Raw genomic sequence first — 11,858 nt, 5'->3', positions numbered from 1 at the left:
TACCTCCTTAAGGGCTGCCTCTCTGCCAGCGTCACTCTCCAGTACTTTTTGTCTGAGAGTGAAGGTCTCCTTTCTCATTTCCTCCTCTCTCTGCTCTTCCTGAGACAGTCTGGACTGCATGTCACTCAACTCTTGCCCTTGTTGAATGCACTGACCCTCCAGTGTCTTCACCTGCTCACACACACGCTTTTTATGTTGTTATTTTAGAAAAAATGGTTGCAATGTATGAGGATGCACCGCAGACATGGTAAAACAACATTTTGTTCCACTGTATATGGGTCAATGATGTGAATTTTTTTGTGTCCATATGGTTTAATTAAATTTAAAAGGGTTAAAATTTCAAAATAAATTAGCAAATGACCTGCATACATTCTCTTTTTTGAGGACCAAGTCTGTTTTAATTCATTTTGAGAGAATAGTTAGAAAATGAATTCAAAAATGTCAATGTAGTATAACCATAATAACTTAGTACCAAATAGTTGATCTTGTTTAAAAAAGGTGAAATAATAAAAAAAAAAAACACTTGAAAATAGTTCCAAATAGTAGGTTAGTTTATATTACATCTTTAATCAGCATCATAAACTAGGGATATTTGACTAAATTGGCCCCTATAACAGAAAAGCTTGTAATTGGAGTCAAATGGTGTAACCGGTTACACCATTTGACATTTCAATTTAAAATCAAATTTGATAGGCATTATCATGGACACCTATGTAAACACATGGCCTTGGAGGGAATCGTTTAAAAAGTTAATACTCATGTCACATGGTCTTCTTGCACAATTTGGACAAAATGGCTCCTTGAAAGGTGGATACACCACCTTGACACTTCAGAAATTTGATTTGACTCACATGATTCCCCAAATTAAGTATAATATCCAGAACAATGGTGTTCCATTTACTTTTATTTTCTAAGAATTTCTTTATTGAGAATTTCACCTTTTTTAAACAAGATTAATTATTTGGTACAGTTTTTACAGTTACACCACATTGATGTTTTTGCAATCATTCCCCAAATATTCTCTCAAAATGAATTAAAATCAGACATTTTCGACTTTGTCCAAAAAAGAGAATGTATACAAGTAATTTGCCAATGTAATTAGAAATTTAACTCTTTTAAATTTAACTAAAACATATGGACACAAAAAAATAGTGTCACGTCATTGACCCATATGCATTTTTAGATGTTTCTAGATGTTTAGAATAATATAAAGGCACTGACTACAAAAGCAAAATCTTTGATTTCAATGGCCCTAACCTGTCTGCGCAGTTCCTGCAGTTCTCTGCGCGCCTGCAAGCGTGATCTCTCAAGCTCACGCATGTTGGTTCTCAGCTTCAGCGCCTCCTGTTGGAGGGAGGATTTACAATCTTCTAAAACTGTCAGTCTCTGTTCCTTTTCCTCTCCCGCTCGCTTCAAACTGATAAAAAAAGAAAAACAAGGAAGATTAACAGATTTTTAATGATGATGAAGATAAGTCTACACCTTTGCTGATATTCCGAACAGAAAACCCTATTTTAAACTAATGTTTTTGATGAAATCATATTGTTTTTGCTCTTGTTTAATTAAAATCACATCTCAGTGATGATAAGATGTTACTTACTCTGCTAGCCAAGCTAATAAGGAACAGGCATATAATACAGAATATATCAACATTTGAATATATAATGAATAAACTGAAGACTTGTACGCTAAACCTGTTGTTTTCAAACTCGGCTCTCTTCACAGCTGTACGGAGTTCGTGATTGGAAGTCTGGATGGCCTCTTTCTCTCTCACAGCATCCCCTAAAGCTCTCTTAAGTTCCAAGCCCTCACGCCGCTGAGCATCCCTGTCCTGCAAACTCTCCCTCAGCTCTCGATGGGCCTCGATCAGCTCCTTACGACCAGAATCCCTGCTCTCTTCCACCTCACTCAGTTCCCTCCTCAAACGCTCCACCTGAAAGAGACATAGATTAGACAGGATGATTAAATGAATCCACATAATTCTGTAAATACAAAAGGAGTGATTGGTCACGGTTTGAGTGCAATGGTACAACTTAATCTAGAATAAAGGCCATTTAAATCACGCAAATATGGTAAATTGACACCCAGAGGGAGTAAAGACTTCTAACAGTCATACTCCTTACGTGGCACTGTTTTGCTGAGGACAATTCAACTTCATTTTCCATGAGATGAATGAAATGGAAACACAGCCTATTAGTAAAATTCCACTGCCTTGTTCCATTCAGCTTCTTGAAGCATGTGAGCATCAGACTCATCCAAAGAGTTCTGCCTCCTTTCAGCGCCGGATTTCAGGGCACATTCTCGTTTGCACTTAAAAATGTGCTCTAAGTGCATGTGAAATGGTTCAAATTTTCAAACACTTTCATCAGATATGCTCAGGGTGAAACTCCTCGCCCATGTAAACACACAAGAATATGACCCACATTCTGGTAATTGCTTGGCTACAGCTAATCATTTTACGGTGCATTTTTTCCCCCTAAAATGTAGCCAGAATGCAGAGAGAAAGAGGGAGAAGAAAAACAGAGAAAGACAGGACAGGCTCCAAAGACTGCCACACACAGCAGCGATGATGAGAAACATCAGCGGTGTGTACAAGTGTGTGTAGATGCTGGTGTGTTGAAGAGAAATATGTGTGTGTGTGTGTGTTTGTGTGTGCATGTAAGTTCACTGGGCCACACAAGATGTTTTCTTCTCATAAATCGTAATGTAAAAGAAAAAAGCCAGTGCCAAACCCACGTTAGTTTAATTCATTGATAGAGGGTTGGGTTAGTAGCACAGTAAAAGACAGTAGGGTTAGCGATGACCCCTGTTTAAGAATTGGGGGTGGTGTTTCCATGGAGAATTTCATTACAGTACAAGAACAAATAAACTCCTGAGCACCTGCTTATTTGTGACTCCAAATTGTCCTTTCATTACACTCCCTTACTAGCTTTTATTGTTCCCTCTCACCACTGATGGTTTGTCTTGGTGAGTAGACAGCCTCACCCAGACATGAATTTCTCACCACAGCCACCGAGCCACCTCTCACACTAGGTGCCTAAATGTGTGGGCTGAGGTTTGTGCAGAAGTCAATTCTCAAGGTTGACCTTGAGCCTTAAAGTTAGAAGTGTACACATACACGGATACAAGCACAAACATGTGTGCTGACTAACCAAACTGGTGGCACCTGGAACATGCTCAATACACATTAACTAATGCCAAGTTCAACAAGAGTGTGTACTAAATGGCTCTCCCCAAGATTGCCCCTGGTAGGTACAAGTTGAACTCCAACAGGCCTTATGTTGCCTCATGGCCCAACATAAACTGACTCACCTCCTAACTCACATGACGTTGGTTATTTGGCCATGGCACAAACAGAATTTTTATTGCTCTCCTGGGCTATAGCTTTCTTGTGATCTGGATGATAAATGTGATTCTGTAACTGAACAACTGGAATGTGAATGTAAAGTCTCGGGTTGTGTGACCTCTTGCTGAGCCTCCTGCCTCTGCATAGACAGCTCTCTGATCTGGTCATTTAAGCTGCGCTCCGAAACTTCATGGGAACTCAGAGACTCCTCGAAACGAGACCGCAGGTCCTGAAGCTCTGTCTGCAACCCTAAAACTGTGTCCTACAGAGAGAGGAGGAGAGAGAAAATTAATGTATAATGTGATAAATCTAGATTAGGGCTGTCAGTTGATTAAAATATTTACTTTGGGTCATTTTTCTGTAGGCAGCAAGTTCCTTCAGTTTCTTTAAAGCAAAGAAAACTGTGTAAACCTCACTCCCTTTGCTTCAAGAGGCGCTTTAGCGACTGATGCTAGAGACTGCATGCATCCGCCCCTTGCCGGAGAAACCGGTTTGAATCCAGCTAGGCACCGGTTGAGTTGGACTGGTTAAATTTGGTGCCGTGTCCCGGATGGGAGTGAGGTTTAGGGGGGTGAGTATAATGAAAGCAAGCTAGTAAGAGCTGTGCGTGTAAACCTCACTCCCCTGGCTTCAAGAGCCACACTAGCAACTGACGCTAGAGACTGTGGTCTTCAGCATCTTTGTTAGCACACCCACCTCCCAAGCCCGGAGATGCCAGTTTGAATCCCGTTTGGAGCGGGTTGAATAGGACCAGTTGCATATGGATGATATACATTGTGGAATATATCTATACAATAACAGGAAGGTGTATTCTTGCAACAGTACTTTAATCATCTCACTTGCACAAAAATAGATTTAGGGATATTGGTATCATATTGGTTATCAGCTATAGTAAAGATATAATTAATTGGTAACAGTCGATATTGCATATACATCAGCCAATATAGGACATTTAACTGTCCATTTTAATTTCTCCAATTTTTTAATTATTTAGAATACTTTTGCCATCATTTAACGCTTGCACAAATAATTTCATATCGCAATCTCAAAATATACATTTTTATATTGTACATTATAATGTTGTGATTGGGTGTGTCTCATACGTCCTGAAAAGTGAAGCTGGGGGCTCTTTGATCGCCCCCTGGAGGCTGGATGCAGTACAGGTCATAAACCCCGCCCTCTCAATGCAGTCGAATGAGATTTCAGTGAAAACTTAAAAATACATTATGCTTCAAATAAAACTTTCTGAAAGATGGTTTTGGTCATTTAAGGTAGTTGTTATCACACTGATATATATTCAATTGTTCGTTTTTGTGATGATTTAGATTTTAGCTAGCAATTTGATGCTATAAAAATGGGGCGTGTCGTCATGATTCGAAGTTGATTGACAGCTTGTCTGAGGACTGTCGGAGCTTCGAGGGGAGATTGAAGATGCATTAACTGTTAATTTTTCGATTTCTTTGTTATTTAACACCAACAAAATGAGTTGTTCAGCAGTAAACTGTACTAACCGACCTACAGGATCTGATGGATCACTGAACTTTTTTTCTGTAACATTAAATGTGGGCGTTATAAGCTAATTAATACATTTTATTAGTTAAGATAACACACCTAATGTTAACCATGTCGGGAAAAAGCAGGTGATCGTTATCTGGCAGTTACTTATTATTTTTATGGGTATGAAATAATAATTAGCAGGACAAAACTAATGATAGCTTACTCTAATTACAGCAATCGATCTCCTGTAACGTTAGCTGAACTTGATTTAAAATGGCGGGACCGTTTCTGACGATTTAGAGTTGTTTCTAGTGGCATATTATATTGAGTTTATCTACTGAATTTGCTGTTTCAAAAATATTATTGCTCTAGAAACAGAATAGCCTATTATTTTATAGGTAGAATTTTAAATTAGGTATAATTTTTATAGTCTATTTAAAATACATGAATGATGACGCAGTCGTCTGGGCGGAAGTTTGATATCGCAACTCCGCCTCCGGGCTCCACTGACCATTCCTTCTGCGCATGCCCAGGCTCCAAACTTTTTTTTTTGACGTATTGCGTAACATGTCAGCGCCCATTCATCGGCCCATTTTGGCTTCAGTTCAATACAATGGAAGGAAGCAGTCATCCATCTTTTTCTACAGTCTATGGTTGTGATGCCTAAATTCACTTGTAGCATTTAAAATATTGATTTTAAAAGTTCTGCGTTCCCACAAGGAACTTTGCGTTCGCTTGCCAAACATTTACGTTCACTCACAAATCCTTTGCGTTCGCTCGTAAAACGTTTGCGTTCTCCTAAGAAACTTTGCGTTCGTTTGCAAGTAACTCGAATGTTTTGCGAGTGAATGCAAAGTTTCTTGGGGAAACACAAACATTTTGTGAGCGAACGCAAAGTTTCTCAGAGGATCTCAAATCATTTGCAAGAGAATGCAAAAGCTTTGACAATATCATTTTTTTCCTCCATCACCATGTCCCTATAGGGGCTCCATAGTAAAAAAATGATTTGAAGTTGTAAATAAAACAGATTATCGGAGTACATTTTACAAGAAAATATTATTTCAGTTTTTCTACTTTCAATTTTGTGTTGCTTGCTTTTTCTTTGTAATTAATTGTGATTTCTGAGTGAAAATTGTTTCTACACCAAAACCACTGTGGGTTTTTGGGTTTTCAGCTTTTAGAGTGCAATCAGTTTTAATGTTAAACTCAATAAATATGAGAAAAAATGAATCCTATTAAACAATTACTCTAATTCATAAATGTGTTAACTTTACAGCACTAATCTAATAGGGACAAAACATGATCCACAGACATATTTGGATTTATTATACCTTGTCCTGCTCCTGCTTGCTCAGGAAGTCTCTACGCATACGGTCCTTTTCAAGGGCAGCTGTCTCTATGTCACGCTCGAGGATGATTATGCGCTCTGTAAGAATAGCCTTCTCTGCCTCCTTCTCAGACAGAACCTGCCAATCAAGCACAGGCAACTCAGAGTTAATTCAGTGGAACAAACTTACAGTGATGCCATCTGCCCCGTGTTTTGGCTGCAGATAAGTTTAAGCCTATTTGGGGCTACAGACACGCCTGGTCAGATTGAAAGGAAGTTGTCAAAAGGTTTGACTGAGACACAGATACACACACACCTGCTGTTTATGGCTCTCGGCCTGCAGCAAAGACTCTGTACAGTGTTGCTGCAGTTTGGCCAGTTCTTCCTGCAGCTGTTGCAGCACTCTGCGACTTTGCATGCGCAGCTCCTCGCACTCGGCCCGCAGCTGCGACTCTGCCTGCTCCCTCTGTGCACACAACTCCGCACGCATGCGCTCCTGAGACACACAAGACAGGTGCATGTGTTATAAGCATCCAAATACTCTCTTTATCCACAGGAGAGATTTACAGTTTAGTGTTATTGCATTTCAATCGCTTTCTCATCCAGAATTTCTCTAATGGACTGATACACTGCAAAAAATAATTTTCTTCCTCAGTGTATTTGACATAAATGCACTTGTTTGTAGGGCAAATTGTTTTACAGTGTACTGTACAACACTTAGTTCACCCAAAAAATGAAAAATATGTCATTAATTAATAATAATTACTCACCCTCATGTCGTTCTACACCCGTAAGACCTTCGTTCATGTTTGGAACACAAATTTAGATATTTTTGATAAAATCTGATGGCTCAGTAAGGCCTGCATCACCAGCAATAACACTTCCTTTTTTAAAGGTGCCATTGAAAGTTTTTTTTTTCAAGATGTAATATAAGTCCAAGTAAATGTCCCCTGAATGTGTCTGTGAAGTTTCAGCTCATAGATTTTTTTAAATACATTTTTTTAACTACCTATTTTCGGGCATAATTAGAAATGCACCGATTCATGTTGCAGCCCCTTTAATTCCTCGCGCTCCCCGCCCACGGAGCTCGCGCTTGCCTTAAACGGTGCATAAACAAAGTTTACACTGCTAATATAACCCTCAAAATGGATCTTTACAAAGTGTTCGTCATGCATACTGCATGCATGCGTCGGATTATGTGAGTATTGTATTTATTTGGATGTTTACATTTGATTCTGAATGAATTTGAGGCTGTGATCTGTGGCTAACGGCTAATGCTACACTGTTGGAGAAATTTATAAAGAATGAAGTTGTGTTTATGAATTATACTGACTGCAAGTGTTTAATAAAATAACGACGGCTCTTGTCTCCGTGAATACAGTAATAAACGATGGTAACATTAACCACATTTAACATTAGCAACATGCTAACGAAAAATTTAGAAAGACAGTTTACAAATATCACTAAAAATATCATGTTATCATGGATCATGTCAGTTATTATCGCTCCATCTGCCATTTTTCATTATTGTTCTTGCTTGCTTACCTAGTCTGATGATTCAGCTGTGCACAGATCCAGACGTTCTGCCCTTGTCTAATGCTTGAACATGAGCTGGCATATGCAAATATTGGGGGCGTACACCCCAACTGTTACGTAACAGTCGTGTTATGTTGAGATTCGCCTGTTCTTCTGAGGTCTTTTAAACAAATGAGATTTATATAAGAAGGAGGAAACAATGGAGTTTGAGACTCACTGTATGTCATTTCCATGTACTGAACTCTTGTTATTTAACTATGCCAAGATAAATTCAATTTTTAATTCTAGGGCACCTTTAATGCCCAGAAAGCTACTAAAAACATATTTTACACAGTTCATGTGACTACAGTGGTTCAAACTTAATATCATAAAAGCGACGAGAATACTTTTTGTGTGCCAAAAATAACAAAATAGCAACTTTATTCAACAATATCTAGTGATCGGCGATTTCAAAACACTGCTTCATGAAGCTTCGAAGCTTTATGAATCATTTGTTTTGAATCAGTGGTTCAGTGTGTGTATCAAACTGCTAGAGTCACATGAACTATTGAAGTTTCAAAACACTTATGACTTAACAAAGCCTCGTTAACTGAAATCATGGGATTTTGGCGCTATGAACCACTGATTCTAAACAAATGATTTGTTAAGCTTTGAAGCTTCATTAAGCAATGTTTTGAAATCGCCCATCACTAGATATTGTGGAATAAAATAGCTATTTTGTTATTTTTGCCATACAAAAAGTATTTTCATCAGTTTATAATATTAAAGTTGAACCACTGTAGTCACATTAACTGTTTTTAGTAGCTTTATGGGCATTGAAAACGGGAGTGTTATTGCTGGATTTATCAAAATTATCTTAATTTGTGTTCCAAAGATGAACAAAGTTCTTATGGGTGTACAACGAAATGAGGGTGAGTAATTAATGACAGAATTGAACTAACCCTTTAACATACATTAGTGGCTAATGAATTAGAAGTCTCCCACATTCACACAAAATAGCTTACTTACGCATTGACAAAATAAGCTGAATAATGCCACAGAGACTGTTGGGTAATAGTCTGCTGTGAAACTCAGAAAGGGCACATTGAGGGCATAAAGCATCTGTGTAGGGTTTTGAAATCTAAAATGTCAAACAGGAAACCCTTTTGTATTGTGAATTTATGGATGTGCACATGACAGCGAAAATTCTGTAGATCAATATGCATTAATCTACAAATATGACTTAAATCATGAAGCATTTGTATGAAAAAAGTGAACTAAATCAAATCAATTATAATTTAAACTGATGCGCTATCAAACCAAAGATTCACACCTCTCACATTTACACATCAATTGTGCCATTTAGTGCCTATATCTCAAAATGTCAGGGATACCTTGTGCTTTCGCTCAGTATGCAGTTGTTCCTGATGGCTTTGCTGTGTTGTGATGAGGGTTTGTTGTGCGTTTCTCTCGGCCTGAGCAAGCTTTAACTCTAAAGCCTGTTTCTCCTGCAAAGCCCGGGACATTTGCTGCTCTAGTTCACCGTGAACAATAGACAGTTCACCTGTGCAAAGAGAAGAACAAGTATACACTCAGAGGAGAAGCATGCTTTGTAATGAAAATATACATTGGGGACACACTGAGTTCCAACATGCTGGATACATGAAATTATAATGCTCTTTGGAATCATCATTACACAATATATGGTGACAGCACCAACACATAAATAGTACAGTGTGGATGCTATCTGTGAGGGGACTTTGTTAAGCTCTAGAGAGAACCTCGGCTGACCCCTCAGCTGTTCTCCAGTTCTGGGCTAAAATATGAGCCCCTTGTGGACTATAGCTGGGGCCCAATGGCCGGTAGGCTCAGCCAAGTCAATGAGAGAGGGATAGAGGTTCCCCGGAGAGACACTCACGCGTCAAAGTCTCGTTAGCCTGCTGTAGACTAGAGATCTCTTCCTCTAACCTAGCCCGGTCGGCCTCTAGCGATGAGGCCAGTTCCTGTCTGTCCAACAGGCCTGACTCTAGAGACTCTCTCTCAACCCTGAGCAACAGAAAAGGAAAGAGAGATGGTGAGAAAATACAAAATAATAATAATAATAATAATAATAATAATAATAATGGGTTGTGTTTAGTGTAAGTTAAAGGTTGTTTCTTTAGCTAACATCCTTCAAGACAGATGAAATGTTCTGGAGATGATTTACACAGCAAAACACAGGCTTAACCTCACGTTGATACTCTCACAGAAGAGACTTAGTAAAACTAGGAAGAACTACATGATTGAAAAGGCCCAATTGATAATTACTCAAAAAAAACTAGCTGAAAACACAGGTGTTTTACTTTGCCTGCCAACCTCAAACTCCAAAATAAATACAAACACTTAGCCCATATAAACACATTAATACACCAAATCCTACTTGCACTAAAACACTAACACACATTGACTCACCGCAGAGCGGACAGGTCTTGGGCCAGGGCCTTGGATTTACGTTGCTCTGAGGTGAGTTGCACTGTGAGATTGGCTTTGTCTCTTGCCAGTTCATCTCTCTCTTTGCAAGTCTTCTGCAGCGAGGCAGCACTCAGCTCCACTTCTCTACGACATGCGCTCAATTGTTCTTGCATGTCTTGCTTCTGCTTACAGACCTACACAAAACACACATATGAAGCATATACAGTCAAACCAAAATTTATCCAGACACCTTGAATATTTCATTCATTATTACAGTTTATTCACTATAGTAGATCTCAGAGTTAAACTGTGTCAGAAAAAAAATTATCTTAAATATGTCAGATAACACTTAAGCAATACATGGTCAGGTCAAAGTGTCCAAATAATTTTTGATCCCAAATTTTTATCAATTTTACTTGTGGTCCACTGTATGAAGAATTTTTGGGTATAATATTTCACAGTTTACTTCATTTGTGTAAGTGAGGATAGCAAAATAAACTATAGTCACCTGTGCCAGCTAATAAAAAAATATAAAACATTATATTTAGTGTCTGAATCATTTTTGGTTTGACTGTATATGAATGCTCACATATACCTTTTTCATTTGTGACAAGGAAAAACATTTCCATTCAGAAGAAATGGACAGATAGCAGATCAACATCATGATTATGAATCAAGTACAATATGTAATAATTTGGTGGACTGTCAATCACATCAGATCCTGGATTATGCCAATAACTGACCACTTAGGAACAGCATGCTGTCTAAATATTTTCCTGATTTGTTAAAACTTTCCCCACTGAGCCTGCACTAAACCGTTTTTCTAGCAAACCAAAGGTTTTTTAGTTCACTTTACTGCCAAGCAGGTCAACTGAAAAAGCAGCAAGTAAAACAAACAGGGAAATGTTGCAAATAATGTACTGTACTAATAATTTACAATATATCTTCAAGACTGTGCAAAAATGGAGATGACACTAAGATCCAGTGATTTATGACAACTTAAAAACACTACAGTTTTATCATAGTGACACCTCGGTAAAACATGACTGTAGGTGTGGACAAAAAAGCAGACAAATTCCACACTGTCTGTCGCAAAGCTGCGAGCAGACAGATCAAGCTTATGATTTACGGCTTTTCTCACTCGTTCTCTCTCACTGTGATGTTGCCCGTCTGTAATATCTATCTCTTTAGGCTTCCTGTCCTTCATTTGTACTCAAGATCCCCTTCGTCTCCCCCATTCAATTCCTTTGCCACTCATAAAACACACACTTGAGCCAAGATTCATATTTGGAACTCTTGGAGGAAGGTGTTGAGTACCACGGCAGATGGGTCCAATATCTTCCCTTGGCTTTTTAATGTGACAACAAGACCCATCAGAGCACAGCTGAGAGCTGTGAATCATGCTGGGTAATGGGGCACACGCCCACTCATTTTGTGAGGAGGAGAGCGGCTGACCTGAGCATGTTGCTCCAGGGCTGAGCTTTTCTCCCTCTGCAGGTGGTTGTACTCCACATCTAGGGTCACTCGGGCCTCTTGGAGGTGAATGTGTGAGGCCTCCAGACCACGCTTCTCTGCTGTCAGGTCTAATAGCTCCTGCTGAAGCCGAGCTAGCTCCTCTTTGGCTGCCGCTCGCTCTTGCTCTGCCTCCCGTCTGCGTTCACCAAGCTCTGCCTTTTCGGCCTCGGCCTGGAAGCAGATAGATCAAAAATAATATCTTTATGA

General features: G+C 39.0%; 1 protein-coding gene across 1 annotated transcript in view; it reads right to left on the bottom strand.

Annotated features, from left to right (window-relative positions):
• Positions 1-11,858, bottom strand: part of crocc2 (ciliary rootlet coiled-coil, rootletin family member 2) — a 76,051-nt gene that overhangs the window by 20,678 nt on the left and 43,515 nt on the right. Inside the window, exons 17-26 of the mRNA XM_067373935.1 lie at positions 11,592-11,822; positions 10,137-10,330; positions 9,604-9,731; positions 9,080-9,249; positions 6,487-6,666; positions 6,175-6,309; positions 3,465-3,608; positions 1,695-1,933; positions 1,258-1,417; positions 4-171 (exon numbers count right to left, since the gene is read on the bottom strand). Of these exons, the coding sequence (XP_067230036.1) occupies positions 4-171; positions 1,258-1,417; positions 1,695-1,933; positions 3,465-3,608; positions 6,175-6,309; positions 6,487-6,666; positions 9,080-9,249; positions 9,604-9,731; positions 10,137-10,330; positions 11,592-11,822 (1,749 nt within the window). The remainder of the gene's footprint in view (positions 1-3; positions 172-1,257; positions 1,418-1,694; positions 1,934-3,464; positions 3,609-6,174; positions 6,310-6,486; positions 6,667-9,079; positions 9,250-9,603; positions 9,732-10,136; positions 10,331-11,591; positions 11,823-11,858) is intronic.

The sequence above is a fragment of the Chanodichthys erythropterus genome, chromosome 21, assembly GCF_024489055.1.
Source record: "Chanodichthys erythropterus isolate Z2021 chromosome 21, ASM2448905v1, whole genome shotgun sequence".
NCBI classification, from domain to species: Eukaryota; Metazoa; Chordata; class Actinopteri; order Cypriniformes; family Xenocyprididae; genus Chanodichthys; species Chanodichthys erythropterus.
Note: the sequence above shows the minus strand (reverse complement) of the source record. Positions and strands in the feature narration are given on the sequence as shown.